The sequence below is a fragment of the Lynx canadensis genome, chromosome A1 (assembly GCF_007474595.2).
Source record: "Lynx canadensis isolate LIC74 chromosome A1, mLynCan4.pri.v2, whole genome shotgun sequence".
Lineage (NCBI taxonomy): Eukaryota > Metazoa > Chordata > Mammalia > Carnivora > Felidae > Lynx > Lynx canadensis.
Genome location: NC_044303.2, coordinates 157,967,160 through 157,992,288, shown reverse-complemented (window position 1 = coordinate 157,992,288; position 25,129 = coordinate 157,967,160). Strand labels below are relative to the sequence as shown.

At 38.9% G+C, this 25,129-nt stretch overlaps 1 protein-coding gene across 1 annotated transcript in view; it reads right to left on the bottom strand.

Moving 5' to 3' along the window:
• Positions 1–25,129, bottom strand: part of RHOBTB3 (Rho related BTB domain containing 3) — a 55,051-nt gene that overhangs the window by 18,828 nt on the left and 11,094 nt on the right. Inside the window, exons 4-8 of the mRNA XM_030325191.1 lie at positions 21,582–21,736; positions 17,957–18,068; positions 14,178–14,543; positions 6,869–6,981; positions 3,784–3,904 (exon numbers count right to left, since the gene is read on the bottom strand). Of these exons, the coding sequence (XP_030181051.1) occupies positions 3,784–3,904; positions 6,869–6,981; positions 14,178–14,543; positions 17,957–18,068; positions 21,582–21,736 (867 nt within the window). The remainder of the gene's footprint in view (positions 1–3,783; positions 3,905–6,868; positions 6,982–14,177; positions 14,544–17,956; positions 18,069–21,581; positions 21,737–25,129) is intronic.

Here is a 25,129-nt window from a genome sequence, read left to right as displayed (position 1 = left end):
TGAGCCAATCACCGTGTTAAGTATTAAAGATACAAAGATGAGGAAGACAAAACTACCCTGCTTTCAGGCAGTCAAGCTTTTAGTTTGGTGCAAGACACCACAGCCGGTGTGAATGAGAAAGACTTCGAAAAAGTATGAGCCAAACCACTCCACTCTGCCCAAGAGTTTTCGCCTATACGTCCTTAAAGTCTCCTACCTCTCAGGAGCATATATTCTTCTCTAAAATATTTATAATGATTGGATTACTCAGCCTCTTCAGGTCCAAGCAAAACACCTTCAGGTTCAGAAAAGAAGGGAAGAGTTCCACCTAAGCCCAGTGACTTTCTCCAAAGTCAGTACGATTCACAAACAATGAATGCCCACCATTGCCAATTCTGAGCTCAGTGCTTAGAGCTATGATTTGCACAAATGCACCTCCCACAGGAGCAGGGAGAAGAGGCTACATAATAGCGAGCATTGCTACCGGGCCATCACACACCTGCTAGCAGGCATCATCCCCTCTTTGCTCCTTCCCTTCCCTGCCCTTTTGCCATTAGGTGGCCTGTGTCCACCGATGGGTGGTTTCCATGATTAAACATGCTGGAGAGCTCTGTACACAGCAATTGACAAAGAATTCAAACAGGTAATACAATTGCACTTGTAATTCTAAGGTTTAAAAATATTAAGTAGTGAACTATTGAAGAAAAAGAGAAGGAAAATGAGAAGTATTGCTTAATTTTATAATATTTGGGTTGAGAGGAGGGATTTAAGATTGACCAAAAATGCCAAGTGGACAGGAGATGGGGAAAGAATTTGATAAGTAACCTTGTAATTTTAACAGAAATTTTCCATTGATAGTATAGTTCCAACAGAGTTACAAAACTAGCAACAAAACACTCATTAAAGCATTTTCAGCCCATTTCAAGCTTGGAATTTGGTTTGGAAAACTGTTATATCTCCAGTTAAGAAAACCACAACTTCTGTTTCTCACCTTTTCAAACTACTGTTCGGTATTATAAATTGTTCTACTGTGAAACTGTAACACTATACCTCAGTACAGTCACATTTTTCAACATAGTATATAAACTGTATAAATATAGAAACACTGTATAAAATATGCTGAATGAACACAATCCAGGGCTTTTATACCAACCAGCAGTAAGATAAAGCTGAACAATTAAAGGAGAAAAAAAGCATCAATTTTCTAGTTAAAAGATAAACATGTTCTTTGAAAATATCAAGGCCTAAAGTAACTTTCCTTTTGTAGTATTTAATTTCTGTTAGTTTTAGACTTAAAAAAACCTTTTTTTAATGTTTATTTATTTTGAGCACGAGTAGGGGAGGGGCAGAGAGAGAGGGAGACACAGAATCTGAAGAAGGCTCCAGGCTCTGAACTGTCAGCACAGAGCCGGACTCGGGGCTCAAATTCATGAACCGTCAGATCATGACCTGAGCCAAAGTAGGACACTCAATCAACTGAACCACCCAGGATCCCCAAAACTTTTTTTTAAGAAAGAATGTTTAAGACTGAAATAAAATTTAAAATCCCAAGTTTTCTAATAACGCAGATTATCAAAGATCTTTGTTTTTATTATTTATTAAAGTAAAATCCTACATTTGTCATACCTTCTTCACATTACTTTCCAGGTTTCAAAAATCAAATTTTTAGAATGTTTCTGTTTTACTATGAAAACACGAAACTTGCCTAGGACAAGAGAGACTTAGAGTATGTACCATCAGGCCTTTAAATATACCTTTATAATAATGCACCATCTCAATCCTCATGACTGCTGTACCAGGTAGAAATGAGTATCCCCATGTTATAGGCAAGGAAACAAGAGACCAGATATAAAGTAAAGCAGCCACACCAATATGGCAAATATGCACCCATGCAAGATCCCAACCGGGTCTTTCTAGTCCTGACCACTACCCCCTCCACAAGCTTAACACTAAAAATGACCTTTTAGAACCTTATGGTTTACCTTCATCACTCTGGAAACGAAAAGACTTAACGATGCAAGCCACGTTAAGTGACTGCCCTAAGAACACACTCTTGTGGGAATGCAGAGCCAAGGCTAAAGCTCGAGTTGCAGACCTCAGGTTCAGCCTTTCTCCAGAGGGGACAACACTGCTCCCTTCTGCATGCTAGAGCTCCCCTCCTCAAACTCTTCAGAAGCTAAGCTTGCCTCTCCTCCCACAGGTGGCCAGATGGCAGAGAAGCTGTTGCTAGACCCTGCTTCCACTCATGCCTGCTTGTTCTCAGCTCCTGACTCCTTGGGAGGCCTTGGTTTTTGAGCTGATGAGAGACAAAGGACAGCCCAGGAGCTGAGCATCAGCACAGCCCACAGTGGGCCCTCCTGCACCCAGCCTCCACATAGGCAGGGGCCATGGGCAGATGCCCACAAAAGGGTTAGGAGGTAGAATTGTGAGAGAAAAGCAAGAGACTATAAGCAGAAAGAATTCTCCACATCATTGCTTTTCTTTTCTCTTTTTTTAAATTTAAAAAAAAATTTTTTTTTTCAACGTTTATTTATTTTTGGGACAGAGAGAGACAGAGCATGAACGGGGGAGGGGCAGAGAGAGAGGGAGACACAGAATCAGAAACAGGCTCCAGGCTCTGAGCCGTCAGCCCAGAGCCTGACTCGGGGCTCGAACTCACGGACCGTGAGATCGTGACCTGGCTGAAGTCGGACGCTTAACCGACTGCGCCACCCAGGCGCCCCTTTTCTTTTCTCTTAACATATGTTTTCATATGTTGCATATTCCCTTCGAACATCTTTTCAGTGGGTTACATTAACATGATATTTGGTGTGAAGGCTTCCTAGGCAAATTATAAGTAAATGCGGTCTCTTGTTAGCTTCCTCCCCCCCAAATCATTCTTTATGTATTTCAAGGTCACTCTTATTGTCCCATTCTCAATGTCTCATCTCACATTTCAAACAGCACTGACTGTAGCTTATCTGAAGGCACTTGGGAAAGTTTCCAATTCTGTCTTGGCCAGTGGCCAAAGTTAAAATGAATCTTTCTGGGGGAAAATTTTAAAAGGCAAGTGACTATTAGCTGCCATCCATTTCTATCATAAAATTAGCATCATATCTTGCTTTTAGTAATAGCCCACCTGAAGTTCTATTTAATACATCTGGAAACAACCCCTAGCCTTCTTGCACAGTTAAAGGTACCTGACTCTTCATTTTTATGATTATGCTTTTAATCTACTCAAGTGGCAAAATCATCCAAGCGAATAATAATAATGGGCATTAAAACAGCTTACCGTTATTAAAATTAGGCAGCATTACTTTCCTACAGAGATAAAAAGCAACTCTCAGTTGCTCTGGTGATAATTCTCAGAGTACTGTGACGAATAAGTGTAGCAATATCTACCAATGCCTAATGTAAGCCGGGCATGACCCTCAATGCACAGTTAGTTCCTTTTGCTCAAATAAAAAGAACCGAACCAGTTACAGGTAATACAATGTAAAGGGGGCTGGTTTCAGGTGACTCAAGAAGTAGCATCTTAAAGAAATACACAGACAAAAATACACAATGAGGTGATATTACAATTCATTCCATTGCACACTGGTCCCTAAAAGTTAATGAAGCATATGTTAAGGGTAAAAAAAAGTAGGAAAATATAATTTTCTTTCACTTCCCTAGATTCTGCTGCAATTCAAACAGTACTAATCTATATCTGCATTACAGAATAGTCATTTCTTCATCTAAAATATTCAAAGCTGAAATAGAGAGTTAGGTAAGAAAATAAGGAATAAAAACAAGTAATGAACTTTGCAAAAAAATTAACCATACCTTGTATTTCAAAGACAACATCAGCAAGCATTGGTTTATTAAGGAAAAACTTCAGGGAAGTGTTATAAAACCACAGAGGTTTTCTGGCTTGATAAGTTTTGCAATTCCTTAGACAATTTATCTATAAAGGAAGACAAAAAAAAAAAAAAAGGAAATGTACAATATGCTTTGGTAATATATATAGGTTGGTTAGAGAGTCTGGAAAACTGTACTGAAATGTCTGAAGAAATAAGGATTACCTAGTCTACGGCATCTCTGATCATAGCTGTCAGGGGAACTTGCCCTCAAGTATGGCATGTGCTACATGAGAATAAGCCCTGTGCAGTATTCTCAGCAGTGAGTGAACCGGCTAAATGAAAACTCACTTCGCTGGCTGAGACACGTGGGGTCCCAAATCCATGCAGGCCTCTCTTACCTGGGAAACAGACAACAGTCCAACCTCCTATGAATGCCTAGTAAAATATGTTTACATACAACCTGTGTGTTTGTTCACTTTAAGAAGGTACATACACAAAAATTTGTTTGTAATTTAAAAGAATACACATTTCCCCCATCAAATCATGTCCTACTAGGATCAACATTAAAATACCTGAGAGTAATGAATAGGTTCATCTCCATCTTAATGTATAATCTTATAATCCTAAGTGTCTTTCTACCCACAGCTGGGACTCCTGGAATCTATAAAAGGTTGCCTGGATCTCCTATCCAGAGTTCCAGAGAACCTCTTCCATGACTACACCTATCTGCACTCTCACATCTGCTTGCTCTAGATGGTGGCCTCCAATAATAGTGGTCGTGTGACTTAGCAGTCTCCAACCCGTCTCTAGCCTCCACCTAGGATTTAGCACTTGGTTTATCCTTTCTGTAATCTTTCAGACATTTCTTTGTTCCAACCCCAGAATTCGAGAGCCAGCCCCTCTCCCCTCACCCTCCACCCATTTTCCTTGCTGAATCTCAGAACCTCTGCTTGGCTATCTAGGGAATACAGAAAGCTTTATCCCTAAGAAATAACCAAGCATACAACTGGAACAATAAGAATAAATGATACCTAGTCTCCATTCTGGATTAATCCACTATGGTGGGAAGTTAAAATCTTTGGTAAGAGGAAAACAAAAATATTATCCTTACTCACAAGGAGAAAGAAAACACACTCCAGAATGATTTCCACTAGCAAGGCAGAGAAGCAAAACAGGATCATACAAATCCTAGTCTTATAAAGTCTATTCTCAGATTCTACATACAACATACCTTAATACATATCTAAGGAATTGGTGGAGAGGATTCAGGGAGAGCCACACACAAAGCAGAGCAAGTCAGAGAGCATCAAAGAATTTGGTAACTAGCAAGGGCTTTAAAAATCATAATTTATCCCTCATTGTAAGAAAGTCCTGAGGAGACATGCTTAAAGCCAGGGACAATTTATGGCCAACTCACAATTTAAATGTACATTTCCTGATTCCTAATTCTGGAATATATTTCTGTGTTGTACTCAGTTAATAAGAGAGACCCTGACCCCGGGAAAGCACAAGAAGAAAGCATAGAACTCCTCTCTCCTCCTGTGCAAAGGAGAAAATTTAGCTCAATATCATGGAATCCCATAGTCCCCAGCCTCCTCTTCCCCAACAATTTTTTTTTTTTTTTTTTACCTCAATACTCAAAGCAATGACTGTGTTCAGAATCACACCCAAGGAAAGGCTTGGGTTTAGAACAAAAGGCAACACTTCTGTCCTAACCATTCATATAAAGATTATAAGTCTATATATCATAAATAATATGTAGATGTATATTATATATGGATGGATGGAGATAGATAACAGATAGATAGATAATCTTATAAACAGATTCCTGTGTGATCAATGCCTTGAATTTGAAGAAAAAAATATTGAAGGATAGTTGTTTGGACAGAACACTGATAAACGTATTATACATTTTCACTAGTCTATAAACAAGTAATCTAGAGAAATTTTGAAAAACAGAATATAGCTTTATGCGCACATTTCTACAAAAGCGTTAGTTGGGTTAGACTGCAAGAGCTACCACTCTGCCATACCCTTGTAGAATTGGACAGCTTCTGTATACCAGCTTCAGTGTGTTATTGAAACAAGAAAAGTCTTGCTCCTTAATTCCATGTTACTTCATTTACAAATTTTTTTCCCCAACTCAATAAGCCAGGAATCTTCATTAAAAGCTAGTACAGTTTTAAAATCTTAACTTAAAAAATAAAATATTAACTTAAAACATCATTAACTTAGGTTATAGAATTGACAGTCATCTGTATAAAAAAAATTAAAGGAATAATATTTTTTCTTACATTTTTTTCTTATATTTTCTTACATTTCTTACATTTACATGTCTATATTCTGCTAGGCATTGCACATACTTACCTTTTTATCTACTGTAGCCAATTTGTTTATCACAGAATCTGAAATAAGAATACACTGGCTAAATTGTATAATGTAGTTGTCTTAAAATAAATTTATTTTTGAAGCCCTTCAGACTCTTTACAGTCTAAGTGACTGGAGTTTTAACATGCACATGTTTATGACTTGTTACAAAGTCTCCATTTTACAACCTTTGACTTAACTTACAATTTTAAACCTGTACAAGATGAGAAACAAATCCCTAACTGTCCACCTGATGAAAGAGGTTTCTTAGGACTCTTGAAAAGGGTACACAAAGAAACAGCCTTGCTCCAGAAAACTATCTGGACTTAAATTCTGAGAAGTGAGAAAGCATTCCCTTTAACAAGCTTAACCGTAACCGGACAAATTCAACAGCGCTTCATTCTTGACATAGATTGCATATTCCTGGAGCTCTAGGGAAATGTTTCAGAGGATGGAATTCACAAGTCAACATTTTAAAGACATGACTCACACATATTCTAATTCTTATATGAATTAAAATCTGAGATAGTGAGAAATAATACAAGTTTGTGTTTAAAATATTTAATGGCAAAAACAGATTCAAGAAAAACTTATTTATAAGTTATTGACTCTTCTAATGACTCAATATTATATTATCATAGTATATCTGTTAAAATTCAGAGAACATCAAGGTAAACTGATTTGCAATAAAGTAGTTTTACCTTTCCTGGTGTTTTCAAAATGCATTTAACTTTCTCGATTACATTTGAAACATCCCCAGAATCTTTCAATTTCTTCCTGATATCTTCTTCCAATTCTTCCCACTGAAAAGCACCTATAAACAAATTAATATATGATGGATTTTTAGGTAAAAACAGGAAGTACAGAAAGTAAATCTCTTATTAGATATCAATATGCCTTCTTTATTTAGTATTTTCTTTTAATTTTTCTTTGCCAAATATATATCCTTGTAATTACACTAATACATTTAAACAGTTCTCACATTAAAAAAAAAAAAAAATCAGTTTGCCTTCCCCTAAAGTATTTCTCCAAACCTGAAGTCTTCCTTCCTAAACAGATGCCACCTCTTTGTAATAGACAGTCAGCTAAAAATGACAGTAATGGCCAGAATATCATTTTCCATCACAAGTAGTCCTTCCTACACTCAAATTATTTACTTGCTCTAAGTAAGAAAGCAGATGTGTTTTGTTTTTTTCCAAGATTGAATTAAATCATACTAATCATGGACAGCAGTGACTACCATCAGGTAGAAGAATAAGCAGTAGGAACAGAATGCATTCAAAAGGTCTCACACATTGTCAGGGTCAGATAAGGATGTTCTATAGCCAACTCTACAGAACCAACCTGAAGAAGGGAGGTAAATAATGACCTGATGAGCTATATGACCACGGCAATGGAGCAAAATCACTGCACTTGGTCCCTCCTCCCCTTGTCCTCATCCCAACCCACTTCCAAGCTATCTCTCCCTAGGCTCATTTCACATCTGTCTCACACTGTTAGCCCCTTTCCTCTGTATGTTACAAAACTCCTGTGTGATGGTCAGTGAAAGTTCACCTTTCTCTAAGCACCCTCTTGCTTGGCTTATAGCAGCCTCCTATCCAGCCTACCTACTCCTCCGTGGCTTTGTCCACATTGAATTGATCCCAATACTCAATGACCATAAGTTTCTAAAAGTATGATTCTGATGATGATATCTGAAGAGATTACTCCCATCTATCCCTGACTTACAGAAAGTCCTAACTCCTTAAAATATAGTTCACCCAGGTGTAGTGAGGGTGTGCATAGTTGGGAGACTCAGGCTCCGGTTCTCTCTCTGCCATTACTGGTGTGACTTTAAGCAACTCATTTCACATATAAGTAACTCAAAACCCTTTTCTATCAGTTCTCAATCTATTTCTTCTGATGTTTCCCTTTATGTATCCAGAACTTCTCCAGATGCCTTCATAGACATTAGGGATGGGGAGAGCACATGATAGACATTTATTGAAGCAGTGAGATTGGGCAATTGCAGCCAGCCTGAACAACCAGATCCAAGCTGCTCTGAAGAGTCAATTGGTAGTCTGGTGGCTCCCAGGTGTCACTGCAGTCGACCTCTGTGGCACTTGGCACTCTTGAGTATCTTTAAACTTCTCCTCACCTGACCCTCAGCATCACTACAGTGTATCCTGAGGAGAGGGGAAGGGGGAAGGAGAGCCCTGATCAGGGCCTTCCGCTACCTCTGTGGTGTAAAGACTCCTATCATGGCCACACTCAAGCCACCAACATGGAATCACAGAGCACGGAGCTGGGAATAAACATAATCGGCTCTCACGAGCTGGTGCCAGCCAGCTCCAGCTCATCACTGCTTCTTCCTACCTTTCATATTCTTTTTCTGACTTCACTGTCAGCTCCCCTTCCTCCTCAGATTCCCAAAGGTGTGCTGTCTAGAAAAGCCCATGTTTTTTTGTTTTAATTTTTCTGCACTAAGGATTTTTAAATTTAAGGTCACATACTCTTTCAAAATCTGATAAATTCTTTGGACTATCTCTCTAGAAAATTTCCCATGCACACATAAAAATTACAATCCACCTTAAAATGTTAGAAGAAGAAGAACCTGTGAGAAGCCAACGGACCCCACTTTAGAATGATTTACTCTATGCCAGTGATTCTCAACTATAGCTGTGTATTACATTTACCTGGAGATCTTTCATAAAATATCATTGAGGAAGTCTCATTCCCAGACCAATTAAATTAGAATTTCTGGGGCTGGGGCCCAGATATCTTAAGAGCGCCCCAGGTGATTTTAAGGTGCACTGAGCGCGGGCCGTCACTATCTCTTCCTTTAAACATTTCATTCATTACTAAAACCCAGGATCAGTGGTATGCAGAAACAGTGGGTAAGTTTTACTGTCTACACGCGTGCATGCTAAAGGAGAACACACATATTATCTCTTAAAAATAAACTGTATTAACTAATGAATACCTACACAGTGTCTCCATTCAGAATATTATCTGAGAGAAGGCAAGAATAAGTCTAACTATATGGGGTTATTAGTAGGTAAATCCCTATAGGCAACTCATTTGTCTAAGAATAGACACAGAAGGATCCAATAACTAAAAATGAAAGTAATAGTTCACAGGGCACTCTAAAGATTGGGCTGTTCTTACAATTAGAAATGCTAATCAAGTCACTTTTGACACGTTTTTGTTCAAATAAAGCAATAATCCTTATACTGGGAGTTTTCTTTGCTTTTTTTTAATTGTGGTGAAAACACTTAATGTATCTATCCTTTTGACAGAATTTTAAGTGTACAGTATTGTTAACAATAGCCATGATATTGTACAGCAGAGATCTAGAAACTATTCATCTTGCAGAACTGACTGGGATTTTCTATTTAGTTGACCTCTCAGAGCACTGATTGACTTAGGTTCTTAGAGAGCATGATCTACTCGTGCATACAAGCTGTGTTTTTAGGCAGTGCAGAAAAGAGCATACCACGGAAGAATTCCAAGAGCTAGGATACCAGGCAAACTGAAGATGAAAGCTTGTTTCCACACGTTCATTTTCTCTGGCAGCATTTCAGTAAGTGATGTGAAATTCTAAGGGCCATCTGTGGTACGAAGAGCTCAAAGCAAAATTCTTGAGGTCCTTACATATATTTCAATTCCTAACCACCTGAAACTGCGTGAGTCAGGACTTTGCAAGCATAAAGACTATCAAGTATTGTAAGAATGTCAGAACTGTATGCCAATACAGGATTCTGGGTCGATGAAGACCCAGAAACCGCTGACCTCGCTCCTTCTCTTTGAGTATTAGTCTTTCAGTACTTATCCAGAGTTAGCTGTTATCCAACAAAAAATTAACATCTGCAAAACACATACTTTTACTGTGTCTATTTATTTAAAAATCTGATTAGAATAAACCGAAGCCTTCTGTTAACCAGACTATTAAACAGATCCCTCCTAAATAGAGGACCCAAATGTCCGTGGTGACACAACACATACAAAATTTCAAATTCCTAAAGATTAAAAAGAAGTGTGTCATTTAGAGAAAAGGCATTCTTTGTAATTTTGTTTCTTAAAAACAAAAGAAGCAGGAGATAGATTTAATACGGTTTTTCAGTCCTTGTTTACTCAGGGCAAATATTCCTGAGCTGTCTGTGTCACGGAGTTCTGCCTCTGTGTTAGCAACCCAACAGACACACGTACAAACGGCTGCTGTCTTCACTGTCCACCCAACAGAACTAGCGGGTAGGCCAGGGCTTCTGTGAGGAAACCATTGCCTAACTGGGTCATAAAACTTGTGATCGGTTCCAAAGTTTTAAAATGCTCAACAACAGGGGCGCCTGGGTGGCTCAGTCGGTCGAGCGGCCGACTTCGGCTCAGGTCATGATTTCGCGGTCTGTGAGTTCAAGCCCCGCATCAGGCTCTGTGCTGACAGCTCAGAGCCTGGAGCCTGTTTCGGATTCTGTGTCTCCCTCTCTCTGACCCTCCCCCGTTCATGCTCTGTCTCTCTCTGTCTCAAAAATAAATAAACGTTTAAAAAAAATTTTAAAAAAATGCTCAACAACAGCAAGAAAAACAAGCAAAACAAAAAACCCCATAAGCCTGTCCTCTTTACTGAAGTCTCAAAAAAAAAAAAAAAAAGTAGTCTTAAACTTTTTCTTTGATTTGCTAAAAAATATTTTCTAGGGGCGCCTGGGTGGCTCAGTTGGTTGAGAGACCGACTTTGGCTCAGGTCGTGATCTCATGGTTTGTGACTTCGAGCCCCGCGTCGGGCTCTGTGCTGACAGCTCAGAGCCTGGAGCCTGCTTCTGATTCTGTGTCTCCCTCTCTCTCTGCCCCTCCCTCACTCATGCTCTGTCTCTCTCTGTCTCAGAAATAAACATTAAAAAAAAAAATTTTTTTTAAATAAAAATAAAAAAAATATTTTCTAAATAAACGGTAAAATATGCACAAAGGCCAGAGGATGAAACAAAACACCAGGGTTTAGACATTTGAAATAGGAATTTGGTTGATTTTTTTCTCTTAACAAGTGTTCTCCATTTTTCAAAATTGTCTTTACAAATACAGCCTTAATGTCTTTTTAAACATAATTTAAACATAATGTAACTTTTGCTTGAGTCGGAGGTTATATTCTATAAATAAAGAATAGGTCACAGGCACCTGCTGAAGCATTTAGTTTTGCTTCTCCTCAAAGCATCAGGATCTCCCTGCAGCCCCAGGTCAATGGTCTGTGGCCCAGCTCTTACCTGACAGCACCTCTTCTCTGAGCCTTGACATACAAGGAGAGAACAGAGCAGAAATGCAACATGTTGGTGTCAGGTTAGGAGGCCTGTGCACTGACTGGGTCGAGGGCTTCTAGCTTAGCAAGCTCTCCCCGCCACAGCTAAGGGCAAGGGCTACAACACGGCACTGACAGCTCCAGCTCTGAAGAGCTCACATCAGTCAGTGCGCCTGACCCCATTTTGACTTGGTGCCCTCAGACTGATAACTGGGCTCCTCCCCTGGGCCCTGGACTGAATGCCAGGCTCTTAGCCCCTGGCTGTGGCCGGCACTCAGTTCTTCCAAGAGCAGGTGTTGCAGCTGCTTAGAGTCCAAAGCACTAGCACTACCTGGGAGACTGTGTGAAACGCAGAATCTCATGCCTCACCCTCTGGGCCTACTGAATCAGAATAGACGCATGAACAAGATCCCCAGCTGACCTGCATGCATATTAAGTTTGAAAAGCACTGTTCAAGTGATAGATAGGCACCAACCACATAATATCAGAGTTAATGACCTTCCTGAGGTTGATCTCCAGAGCAATGGAGCTTCTTTACTAAACTCCTGTCTAGCCTGCTCTATTCCATCTCTATCACCAGAGATGAGTTTGCCCAAACCCACTCTGATCATGCTTAAAATTCTAGAACAGCTTCTACAGGCAGCTTCCACCTAGCTTGCCAGCCTCGTCTCCTGCAAACCTTCACCTCGTACGCTATGCTCCAGCCATAGGAAACTGTGTGTGGTTCCTGGAAAATAGCAGTTTCTAAAGATTACATTTTCCTTAATGCGTATTTCCCAACACATTAATTTATCTCAAACAGCATCAGAGTGAATACATAAGGGGACTGAGGGATGGAAGAAACTTTTTTCTTTCCCTTTTTTTTTTCATCTTCATGTATTAATTTTGCAATTTAAAAAAACAAGTAGGTTCTGTCACTGGAGACACAACAAGCCCTCTTACTGCTACCTTATCAAAGAGGATATAACTGACTTCAAAGTATTAATGTGCCTTCAAAAGTATTCCATAGATACTGTAGTAAACTTGCTGAATAATTCAACAGTAACATCATCGAAAAGCAAAGCCAAACACTTCCTTCATAGTTTTCTAAACATCATTAAAGACATTTTTTTTTTCTTTTACCATGTAAACATTTTGGATTTTCAGAATTAGCCTTAAATTCTGAACTGTGAGACTCAAAGTTTAAACATAAAAGTCTGTAGTAGTAAATGACATCTTTAGTCTGGTTTATCCATGTGATGCTTCACAAGCCACTAGAGTCTACTCATTAATTCACCCAACACATACCCCGCCACACTGAAGGCACTGGGCTCTGTAGGAGTGGTTATTTACACCTTTGCCAAGCCAATATTCACTAAACAATGGATTTAATTAAGACCTATCATTACCATTCTACTCCTAGGTAGTATATGCATATACATATATGAAGATTTTTAAAAACTTTTATATTATTTTTTTTAAGTTTATTTTTGAGAGAGAGAGAGAGAGAGAGAGAGAGAGAGAGAGAGAGAGAGAGAAAGAGCATGAGTGGAGAAGGGGCAGAGAAAGAGAGGGAGACACGGAATCTGAAGCAGGCTCCAGGCTCCAAGCTGTCACCACAGAGCCCAATGCAGGGCTCTAATTCACAAACTGTGCAATCATGACCTGAGCCTAAGTCAGACACTTAACCTACTGAGGCACCCAGGTGCCCCAAAACTTTTTAAAACAGTAATCTCTACACCCAACGTGGGACTTAAACTCGTGACCCTAAGATCAAGAGTCACATACTCTACTGACATTCAGCCAGCCAGCCACCACCATATATGTACATTTTAATCCACTTAAATCTTCATGCTACAACTGTACTTTTCAAAACCATTGATTTTTATTTTAACTTAGAAAATTATACAACCACAGCCCAAATGAAAAAAGTAAAATCTTATTTTAACATCAATTATTTTACATCAATTCTTTTCCATTCTTATATGGGATATTTAGATACGACACCTTCAATTCATTGACTAAAATGACTCAAATAAAACTTCTATTTTTTAAAAATATAGTTGCTACAGCATTTAAGAGGAGAAGAAAAATAATTGATAAGCTCAATCCTAAAAAGATTAAGTGCACAGAAGAAAAAGTAAAACCTAACATAGTCAAAGTTGGGGCTCCTGGCTGGCTCAGTCGGTGAAGGATGTGACTTTTGATGTTGGGGTTGTGAGTTCAAGCCCCACATTGGGTGTAGAGATTACTTAAAAATAAAATAGTTAAAGTTGATCAGATCTCAGCTTTAACTTTAGATACTGTTTCCAGTTCCTAAACTGAATGTAAGGACCTTGCTAATTTCTCTCAGTGCCCTCCAAAATCTAACAGTAAAACAGAAAAGGGAATTAACAGTCAGGTTTTAAGATGCTGAGATTTATTTCCATTCATACTTTGAAAATTTTATTTCTTTAAATTTAAACTAGATAAAAAACTCTTGTATTTTCACATTTTAGATATTAAAAAAAAATACTACCATACCTGCTCAGTAGGAAAAGAAATTACTATTTTCACAAGTAGATTTAAAACCAAGGCAAGTAAACTTATAAGGAAGATGGAAAGTGTGGACCAATTCCTGTATATAAAGTAGATACTCTTTTATGTATAATCCTTACCTCAGATGGTAGAAAGAAGAGAAATGTGAAACTAACCAATACACCTGAGGACCACAGGCACACTTCATTTCAAATCTTACAAGAATGTACCAGAACCACTTAACAAGGTACCTGAATAAATGAAGCGCAGAATGTCCGATAAACAAGAACAGAAGAGGGCGTCTTTAACGATGACACGTAATGGTGGGTTGCCTGGAGAATCCTGGCTAGCACCTGGAAATGCAGTATCTCTGTTTATGGCAAAGAGGTCCTGGGTGGTACGGATGATACTGGAATCCTGAATGTCAGCGGGACTCTTCACATTGAAAAGCAGCATGAAAACATGGCTTACGGCACAGAGAACAATCTTGTGGGCCTCGGCAACTTCCTTTAAATCTGGGTTGTAAAATACCACGTCCACACACTGGCAGCAGAACAGCAAATTATTTAAATCAGAGTTATAATGCGATGCTTCAGCCTTTAAGACAGGCATTTTTTCTATTTCAAAAAAGAAAACAAATATGATAAATTATTCTTTAGGTCTATAGACCCAAACATCTCAGGTTCCTTTTAAACACAACAAAAGAATTCTTTTTAATATTATTAAGTTGAACCATATGAAATTGCCAACATATGGCCATTTTTGACCTATGAAAACAGCAATTGTATTTAACTTAACCTAATTATAAATATATATAAATTAATTATTCTGAGTTAATAGTCACAGAAATATCGTAATTTTTATAGTGCAAGTGAAAATTGTACTAAATGCCATAAACAACAATAAAATAGTACTTCTCACTATTTGTGTGTCCCCAAATAAGCTATTTCAACAAATACTGAATTTTAGTATGTTGGTAGTTAATCTTTACTTTATCCAAATAAAAAATTCAAACAAATTACTGAGTAAGTTCTGAAGAACCTAACCCACATTTAAAGTCATTTTCCTCTCGTGGTTGGAAATGGAAGGAAAGGAAATTGTTCAACTTAAAATGTCAACCTCTCAAGGCCAAAGCTCAGAGTCTTAGACTCCATTGTCTGAAACTATCGTGACCATTTTATTTTGATCCTAAAATTAAATATTTTTTTCTTTCTGGTAAAACGAGAACCAGCTTTTTCCTCTCAGCACACCTGAGGTAAAGTGCTGGCTAGACTTCCCAATTTCCAAAAAAAAGGATGTAATCTTCCATTTCCTAGTCTGATCACTAACAAAGATTAGCCCTCAGTCAATTCAGAATACCCCTACAGAGGATCACACCCTAGGCCCTCATCACAGACTCAAACTATAGAATGTCTGCTGTCTAGCTTTTATCCAAAGCTGAGCCAAGGAAAGTGGTATCTGGAAAGTGTTGCCTGAAGGATATGCAGTCTTCTCAATCAGAATTCAAACTTCTTTAGTAATGAAAATTTTTTCCTCTAAAGCAAAGCTCCAGTCTATAAAACAGATAATAACAAGGTAATTTGGTGGCTAGGCTCTTCCTGAACTATACCCCACTCATCCTTCTCTCCACTGCCTAAGGCACCTTCACAGACCTTTCGTGGCTAAGAGCAATCTGAAAGCCACTTGCCCCAGAGCCCAGGATCAATCCTTAGAACAAGTCAGCATCAGAAGGAATGCTCACGGTGATTGATACCTAACAGAAGGGCACAGGGACAGCTGAGGCTGCATTTACAGACACTTCTGAAGGCCCTGTCTACTACGTCACCTACTGCCCCCAGCACTGCCCCCAGCGGAGACCCACATGAGAAATTTCTTTTAGTGCTAAATGGCATGAAATGCTTTGCTTTCTCAGAGGAACTTTGCTTTTCTCAGAGGATCTGCTTTGAATAATAAGAATGAAGAAATCATCTATCTATCTACATTGTTTATTTGGCTATTCCCCACCCATCCTCTCATCCAGAAAGTATTTAAAGCAGCAAGCTTGCTACATAACAATGTCTCCTCTCACTTTGCACACCAGGAAGTTCAAAGCAAATGTGTATCACTCATGATTTATATATCTGCATGTGTGTAAAAACCCAGAATTGACTTCCTGTACTAATTTATTATTTTCTTGATTTTTAATTTATATTGATTTATTTAACAAATACTTACCAAGTACCTGCTTTTTAAAACAATATCCATAACAAATTCATCTCACAGAGTACTATTATTTTATTTCTATCACAAAATTAGGCAAAAAATTTGGGGCATCTGGGTGGCTCAGGCAGTTAAGCATCTGACTCTTGATTTCAGCTGAGGTCATGGTCTCACAGTCTGTGAGTTTGAGCCCCACACTGAGTTCTGCACTGACAGTGGAGAGCCTGACTGGGATTCTCTCTCTCTACCTCTCACTCTCTCTCTGCCCCCCCCCCCACCCCTGCTTGGTGCTCATGCACACTCTCATGCCCGTGATCTCTCTCCTCTCAAAATAAATAAATAAACATTAAAAACAATAGGCAAACATTTTAATAAAACTTAATTTTGATAAAAACTGTATTTATTTATTTTTAACTGTATTTTCCTCTAACCTTGTGTTATTAACACTTTCAGACATTCAAAAGAGTTGAAAGAATGATACATAAGCACACACATGTCCTTCACTTAGAATCTGCAATTATTGATATTTTGTCATGTTTGGGGTGCCTGGGTGGCTCAGTCAGTTAAGCCTCTGACTCTTGGTTTTGATTCAGGTCATGATCTCACAGTTTTGTGAGTCCAAGCCCCGCATCAGGCTCTGCGCTGGCAGCATGGAGCCTGCTTGGGATTCTCTCTCCTTTCTCTACCCCTTTCCTGCTTGCGCTCTCTCTCAAATAAATAAACTTAAGGGAAAAATTTTTTTGTCATGTTTGCCTTATCTCTAGATAGGCACACACTTACACATTCCTATTGCTGAACCACTTAAGAGTAAGTCGTGATCATCAGGATACTCTAGCTCTAAATACTCTCATATTCATTTCCAAAAAATAAGGACATTCTTCCATTAATCACAGGACCATTACCTTACATATGAAAATTAACAATAATTCCATCATGTCATCTAATTTCTAGTCCATATTAAAATTTTACCCAACTGTCCAAAGAGTCTTTTAGAGGTTTCTATTGAACTAGTATCCAATCAAGGTTCATGCACTGCATTTGGTTGTTATTTCTCTTAGATTTTTTTTTTTAATTTTAATGTTTATTTATTTACTTTTGATAGAGCACAAGCGGTGGAAGGAAAGAGAGAGAGAGAGAGAGAGAGAGAGAGAGAGAGACACGGAATCTGAAGCAGGCTCCAGGCTCTGAGATGTCAGCGCAGAGCCCGACGTGGGGTTTGAACCCACAAACTCAGAGATCATGACCTGAGCTGAAGTCAGACAGTTAACCAACTGAGCCACCCAGGCGCCCCTCTTAGATTTTAATCTAGAACAGCTCTTCACCACATACATTATTTTTTAAAGAATCTACAGATTCAAGTTAAAGACTATTCCTCAAAATGTGGTCCAAGTGCCACCTGTTTCAGAATCACCTGGAAACTTATTTTAAAAGCAGATTCTAGGCCCCATCCCAGGTTTACTGAATAAGAATACCAGGTGAGTCATCAACATACTCAAATTTGGCAACAGTTGCTCTAAGACTTGTGAAGTGATCGATAATAAATATCAATCGAGGGGCGCCTGGGTGGCGCAGTCGGTTAAGCGTCCGACTTCAGCCAGGTCACGATCTCGCGGTCTGTGAGTTTGAGCCCCGCGTCGGGCTCTGGGCTGATGGCTCAGAGCCTGGAGCCTGTTTCTGATTCTGTGTCTCCCTCTCTCTCTGCCCCTCCCCCATTCATGCTCTGTCTCTCTCTGTCCCAAAAATAAATAAACGTTGAAAAAAAAAATTTTTTTTTAAATAAATAAATAAATAAATATCAATCGAATGTGCAGACATTGGTTAGTAAATGCACCTGGTTGTTCAAGCTGAGGTGGTCTAACTCCATGAAACGAGTTGCTCATTTTCCTTTTCTTCATTTTTTCACTTGTCTTCTGATTTAAGGCTTGAATCATAAAATACTCCAACTAAAACATGAACCAAATTTTAAGTAAAGCGTCAACAAAATTATGTATCTGACATGATTATTTGTACCCCAAATCACATTTGCCAAATGTTCAAATGCTGGTACCATGTACAAGTACGGTTTAGCAAACACTTGTAAACAAGTTTTTCATTTAAAGACAAAAAAATGTATCAAGTAGAACAGACTGTGCCTTGTCTAAGCATAAATAAACTATCCATTCAAGAAGGAACTGTTCATTCTCTTGAATAATCAAGAAGGCCCAGCAGTACAACTGTGGGACTGTGAATAACTGTCTCGTGCGCAACCACAGCAGTTAATACTAGAGCCATTCAAAGCAGGGCAGATCTGGCTCTATGTCACAGATGCTCATATCAGCTAGGGATGTTTTCATATGTTCTATTCTTTTCTTGAATAAATTACTTTGAAATACATCCTTTATATGGGAAATTACAAATCCTAAGCACATACACACGCACAGCTCCAGGCCTATGCCTTGACACTGTGAGACTTGGGGCAAAAATACAAACAGAGATCCATGTACCACATACACAAATATTTAAACGTCATAAATAAAGAACTATTACGTAGAAAATATTCTATCCTACTTTGACAGAGGTATCATCATAAAAGCCGAGAAGGCCAAGTTTAGATTTAAATTCTCAGACGACTCAGAGCTTCATGTAGCACAAGGAACTGTCCTGTAACTCCTGGGCCCGGAGGCTGTCCTTTCTTCTCACTCTCCGCTCCATCCCACACCTCGAGGAGCTTTATGTATGCAAGTAGACATCCATGACTACACCCCCAAAGTCTGCCTCCCCTCCCCCATTCCTCATAAGCAGTCACCCTTCGGCCACCTTTCAGAACTAAGGACATACACACTAGCAATGCAGTCCACCTTCAGGATGACGGACACAGGAAAAAGGCCTGCACAGGCCTTGGAAACAGACTGAGTGCACTGCTAAGAGAATTCTGGGGTCCTCGGTTTTGGAACATGGTCACAACACTGTATAACAGAACCTTCTGCTCTGTGTTGATGGAAATGCTCTGTAATATCTGTGCTATTCGACACAGTAGCCACTAGCTGTACTGAGGACCTGAAATGTGGACAGTACACCTGAGGAACTGAATTTTCTTTAATTAATTTAAATATAAATAGCCACATGTGGCTAGTGGCTACCATATTGGATGGTGCAGGTCTAGAAGGGGCTACTAGCTGCAGTGGGCAAATGAGCTTGGCTCCATCATCTCGTGCCATATGTGGGAGCAGGGATGGGGTGCAACTGGAGGAGGGTCAGATGGGGCTCCCTAAAGCTCAAGGGCATGTAGTCTTCTTCCCAGGTTTTCATCCTCGACTCTCAAACACAAGAGTTGCTCTTTTTTTTTCTTTTTTAATATAATTAATTATCAAGTTAGCTAACATATAGTGTATACAGTGTGCTCTTGGTTTTGGAGGTAGATTCCCATCATTCATCGCTTACATACAACACACAGTGCTCATCCCAACAAGTGCCCTCCTCAATGCCCATCACCCACTTACCCCTCCTTCCTGCCCCCCCATCAACCCTCAGTTTGTTCTCTGTATTGAAGAGTCTTTTATGGTTTGCTTCCCTCTCTGTTTGAAAGTATTTTTTCAAACACAAGATTTCACTCTGACATTATCATCTCCATCTATATTCCTGCAAATGCCACTATTTCTTACACTCAAGATCGCAGCTATACTTCACTACTCAAGAATCTGAAAAGGGTCACTCTGATCTTATTTCCATATTCTCACTAAGTCTTAGGGAAAAAAGAAACTGTCATGTCTTTTCTCCCAACCTTGACCACATCTTCAATCCTTATCATGCCTCCAACCCTAATTGCAACACTAGGTGTTAGGAACAAAGACAAACAAGGAGGAGGAAGAGAAAGAGAGCAGAGAACATGGGAGGTGGCAGGTGGGAAGTGTGACCATGAGAGTTTCAGGTTCGGGAGGTGGAGCAGAACACAAGGAGACCTACATACCCCAAGAGAACCAGGCCCCCCCCCCAACAAAAGAAACCAAACTATCATTTTCCCCCAGTTTCCTAGGTATTTCAGGGAAATACAAGATTCTTAGACTAAGACTTTTTTTAATCCACTACAATATTAGATTTGAGTCCTGTCTATCTTTCTAACCCTTTCTACTTTTTGTCACTGTAAATAAATTTAAAAAGTTTCTCACAGTCATTGATAATATGAATATTATGAGTATATCTTTCTTAATGCAGCCATATTATTGTTTCTCTACATTACTGAGTTAAAAATAGCCACTTACACGTGATAGAAATGAGGACCATTTATATTTGGTTCCAAGTTTAACATTGGTTGTTATTTGGAGTTTAGTAACTTCACAACAAATGAAATTTCTACAGTCATCTGTGGAGACCTCAACATTTGGACACAAATCTACATAATGAATAATCTGGCATACTGGAAAGAGTACTTGATGAAGAGCTGGGGAACTAACAGAGAAGTCTAAAGTGCTTCTGCTCAATGAAGGGTTTACACTGGTTTAAACCTCTTATCCGTGTTTACCAAATTTGTCTGCTGAAAGGAGTCACCTGTTGGGGAGTTGAAACGATAGTTTCAAAGGCAGTTTTAAATGGCATGACTCCACAGTATTCTCCAAGCACCATGCAGTCCTAATATTGTAGGGTAGATTCTGTGGGCTAAGAAGGGCCTCCAAATGCCTGCAAGACCCAACAAATGCCATTGCAACAGAGCAAACAAATCCCAACTTCTCACATATCCAACAACAAGCTATTTGTAGAAGTAGTTTCTATGGATATCTTTGAGCTGCATCACTTAGGAGTATGTGAAATATTGCCGAAGCACACACAGAGGAAGAAAAATCATTATTTTCAAATAGTAGATAGAAATAAAAACCTTTCAGAGCCCAGTGATCAGGTTCTGAGGCTCACTGAACTGTGTGAAGATTACTAATAAAATTGACGTAACAGGCTTGTGTGAGTAAACATGCTTTTGATATATACAACAAAAACCAATAAAGTGTCACCAAGTGGAAAATTCCAAAATATTTTATTAGATGATAGAAAATGTTTAATTTGGAGAGAAAAATAAAATTGTAATTTGACTCTGACAAAACCTTTCTTCTACTCTCATTTTATTTCTCAAAGTTAAAACCAATCATGTTTTTAAAACTAAAGTTCTAGGGGCGCCTGGGTGGCTCAGTCGGTTGGGCGGCCGACTTCGGCTCAGGTCATGATCTCGCTGTCCGTGAGTTCGAGCCCCGCGTCGGGCTCTGTGCTGACAGCTCAGAGCCTGGAGCCTGTTTCGGATTCTGTGTCTCCTTCTCTCTGACCCTCCCCCATTCATGCTCTGTCTCTCTCTATCTCAAAAATAAATAAACGTTAAAAAAAAAAACTAAAAAAAAAAAAAAAAAAAACTAAAGTTCTAACTGAGGTTCTAGAAAATACCTTCCCAGCCAACCTGACAAAGGACCTTAATTTACATAACAGGGATTACCACTTACCACTCCTCCAAAATACTTTCCTATGTAGAAGTCATCAAGGCTGTGTAGTTCAAGATAGGTGGCTCCTAGTTCTTTAGCAAGTTGGATCCCTTCGGTTGTACTGACACAGCTCCCTCTGTCTGAGGTACACAGTGGGCATGTACACGGTAATTCTTCTGAGAACATAAATACAAGTAACAAAGAGCTTTGAAATTAAATAGGAAAAAATATACACAGACAATCTGAACATTAAACAACAAAGTAAGAGCTCATACGAGAACCACAGTTCAGGGACAGTTAGTACACCCACCATCTATCCACTAGATTCTGAATAAAAAGCATCAATGTTAATATAAAGCTCCCCAAAGTAAACAAGCTTTAAGTGAAAGAAGAAACCATATTTTAGAAAAGAATTTAAAAATAAGTGAATATACATTACCAAGGCTATTATAGTAATTAAGCCAATCAGCTAGTAATGGAGGACATGTTTCCTTTTATACAATCCTGACATCCTGAGTATCAGTACAAATTTAACAATTTAATTGCCATGGGTTGAGTCTTTGTTCTTTTCTCTTTCTTTCTTTCTTTCTTTCTTTCTTTCTTTCTTTCTTTTTTTTTTGTGATAAACTTGAAATGTATTCACCAAGTTGACTAGATCTGAATCTTCAAGGCTACAAAACGGCCACTCTCTTTGGAGAGTTCACATAAAGTACATTCTTATTAATCCAAACATCTTAATTATTAGACTCTAAAGTATTCAACTACAAAGACCAAATTCAACCACTTATCTTTCTCTTCAAGATTAAAAAATCATAAACTAAAAGAATAAAAACGTTTTTATTAAAAATGTGAACTATCTCAAGAGTCATGGTTGCACCATGTACAGATCTATGACTGGGAAGGTGGTAGATCAAGCATCTATAAGAATACTTCTTAGTAAAGCTAAAAAGGTATGTTCATCTGTGAATTCATCAGCTAGCTTTGTTTTGTTTCATGACACATCAGATATGTCATTGTATAAAAGACAGCCAAGTCAAAGGGGGATAAATCCATTTCTAGAAATGCATTTTGTTATAGATTAGCTTCCCTAGAGAATCAGACTCTGAGATGGAGACTGGTGTGCAGGAGGTTTATTGGGGAGGGAGGTGCTCTTGGGAGCAAACGGTTTCAGGGGTGAGGGAAGTGGGGCTGGGCAGAGAAAAAATTTGAACTGCAATATAGCTACAACAAAGATCTCAGCAGATCCTACTGGGAAGTCTGAAGCTCAGATGGCCCTTTAGAATGAATGGTTCCTCATTTGGGGGAAAGAGAGCTGGGCCTTTGTGTCCCTGTATCAAATAAGATAATGAATAATTAGATGAGGGCTGCCATGGGTGAGGCAGAACCTTGGGTAGGCAGCTTCTACCAGCACAAGGTAATTCCCAGTCCCTGGGAGGAGATTCAGCTGTGAATCAGCAGCCAGCAGTTCAGTACCTGAGGGAGGAAGTATGGTGGCCCTCAAAGGGCATTTGGGCAACTTACCACAGCATACACAGCAAAGTCCTTACCAAGCACCTACATATAGATAGAGCATGTATATATACATATGGAGTATACTCTAAGGAGGTTTAGTGCATGTGCCTGCTATGTACATAACTATGTAATAATTTCAGCTTCACTGAAAGCATTTTAGAGCTCAGAGACCAGGAATTTACATTCTCCTTCTGCAGAGGAGGAAAGTGAGGGTCAGGGAAGATGAGTGCCCTGGACAAGTCTCCTGGTGTGTCAGAAATGGAAAACAATGATACAACTGTTACTTGCTCTATCTGGTAAGTAAAGTGAAACAAAAGATAGGATAAAAATTTAGTCTGAGTGAAGAATTACTGAGTAAAGATACAGTGATTTAAAAGTTAAGTGTGGGTTCTCAAAATTAAGCCATGAATTCTGAATTTTTGCTTTAATTTTAGTAAAAGATCATTTTAGTTCTGGAGCACATAAAGTTTTTATACAGAATTTAGCCTATCTTGAAAAATAACACAATGGTATTTCACATTCTTTACAAAGATTGATAAACAGTGCCTTTGATTTTCTGAAGACAGAAGCCTTCTTATGTCTACAAAGCTCTCCTTATATTGATGGAATGGGGTGAGTAGGCAGACCATCTTATTAAACTGTATTTCTGAACAAAAATAAAGCCAAGTGCTTCAAGTGGAAAATTAAGTGAATGTAATGTAAAAAATTTTTAACAAGTAATCTTGATTTGAAGGAAAATACAACTAATTTCAGGTTTAACCCAGCTGAGAAAGGTTTTCCGCTGTGTGTAGCCATTACCCTTACTGACACACATGCCTAGAAAACCCCTCTTCACATCTAATCTTCACAATCTCCGTGTGTCACAGAACACCTCTTTTTGTTCATATGCACCCGGAAGGAAAAAAATGTCTCATCGTTATGTGTTGGATATAGCAGGAAAGCCAGTAAAACATTTATGGAATAAATAAACCTATATTAAGCATTTCATTAGGAACAATCAGAGGACCCAAATAATTTTAAATTGTGGTGTTTTCTTCAGATCACTCTGTGAGCCTACCTCAGGGTCACAGGGACTCTGTGAATCAGTGTTAGACTTCTCATTAACACTGTAGTCTTTTTTACTCCTCTTACATGATAATCTTTAAGGTGTTATCAGAAATGTCTATTTTTTTTTTTTATTTTTTAAATTTTTTTTTTTTTCAACGTTTATTTATTTTTGGGACAGAGAGAGACAGAGCATGAATGGGGGAGGGGCAGAGAGAGAGGGAGATACAGAATCGGAAACAGGCTCCAGGCTCCGAGCCATCAGCCCAGAGCCCGACGCGGGGCTCGAACTGACGGACCGCGAGATCGTGACCTGGCTGAAGTCGGACGCTTAACCGACTGCGCCACCCAGGCGCCCCAGAAATGTCTATTTTTTAAAGCAAACACAAAGTAACTCTGGAATTCAAATGAACTGCGTCTCTTTCAAAGCAGCAGCTTTCAGAATCTGAAGGGTGATTCTTACAATGTTGCCAGTGCCTGAAAGCTTCAGAAAGAACTTTTAAGAACTCTAGCTTAGCGATGTACTCAGCTCTATCAGAACTTCAAAATGAAAAGAAGACAGGATGCCCATTTGGGGGAGCTCAAGGCTATGAATACCCTGAGGCATGTTCAGAAAAAAAAAAAAAATTCTCTTTCAGAGATAGATTCAATATTTAGTAAAAAGCCAAAAATTTTTTCAAAGCCAAATGTGATGAAGACATACATAGTCAAGCTTGTCAAAACACGTGTAACAAAGGAAAATAGTAAGACTGATTGTTTTTGCTGAACTATTTCTAAAAAGAACTCAAGAGAGGAATTACCAGAACACCCAACACAGCTACATGTATCGCAAGGGACTCGGGGAGGGAAGCAATACAAGTCCTTGGGTTGAATATCAGATTTAGCTTGGTAATTAATTATTTTGCAATCACATGTCTATGTGAAATTAATTTCATCTTAAGACCACTCATTCACTAATTGAACAAATGTTTACTGAACACCTACCACATATCAAACAAGAAATACAAAGATAC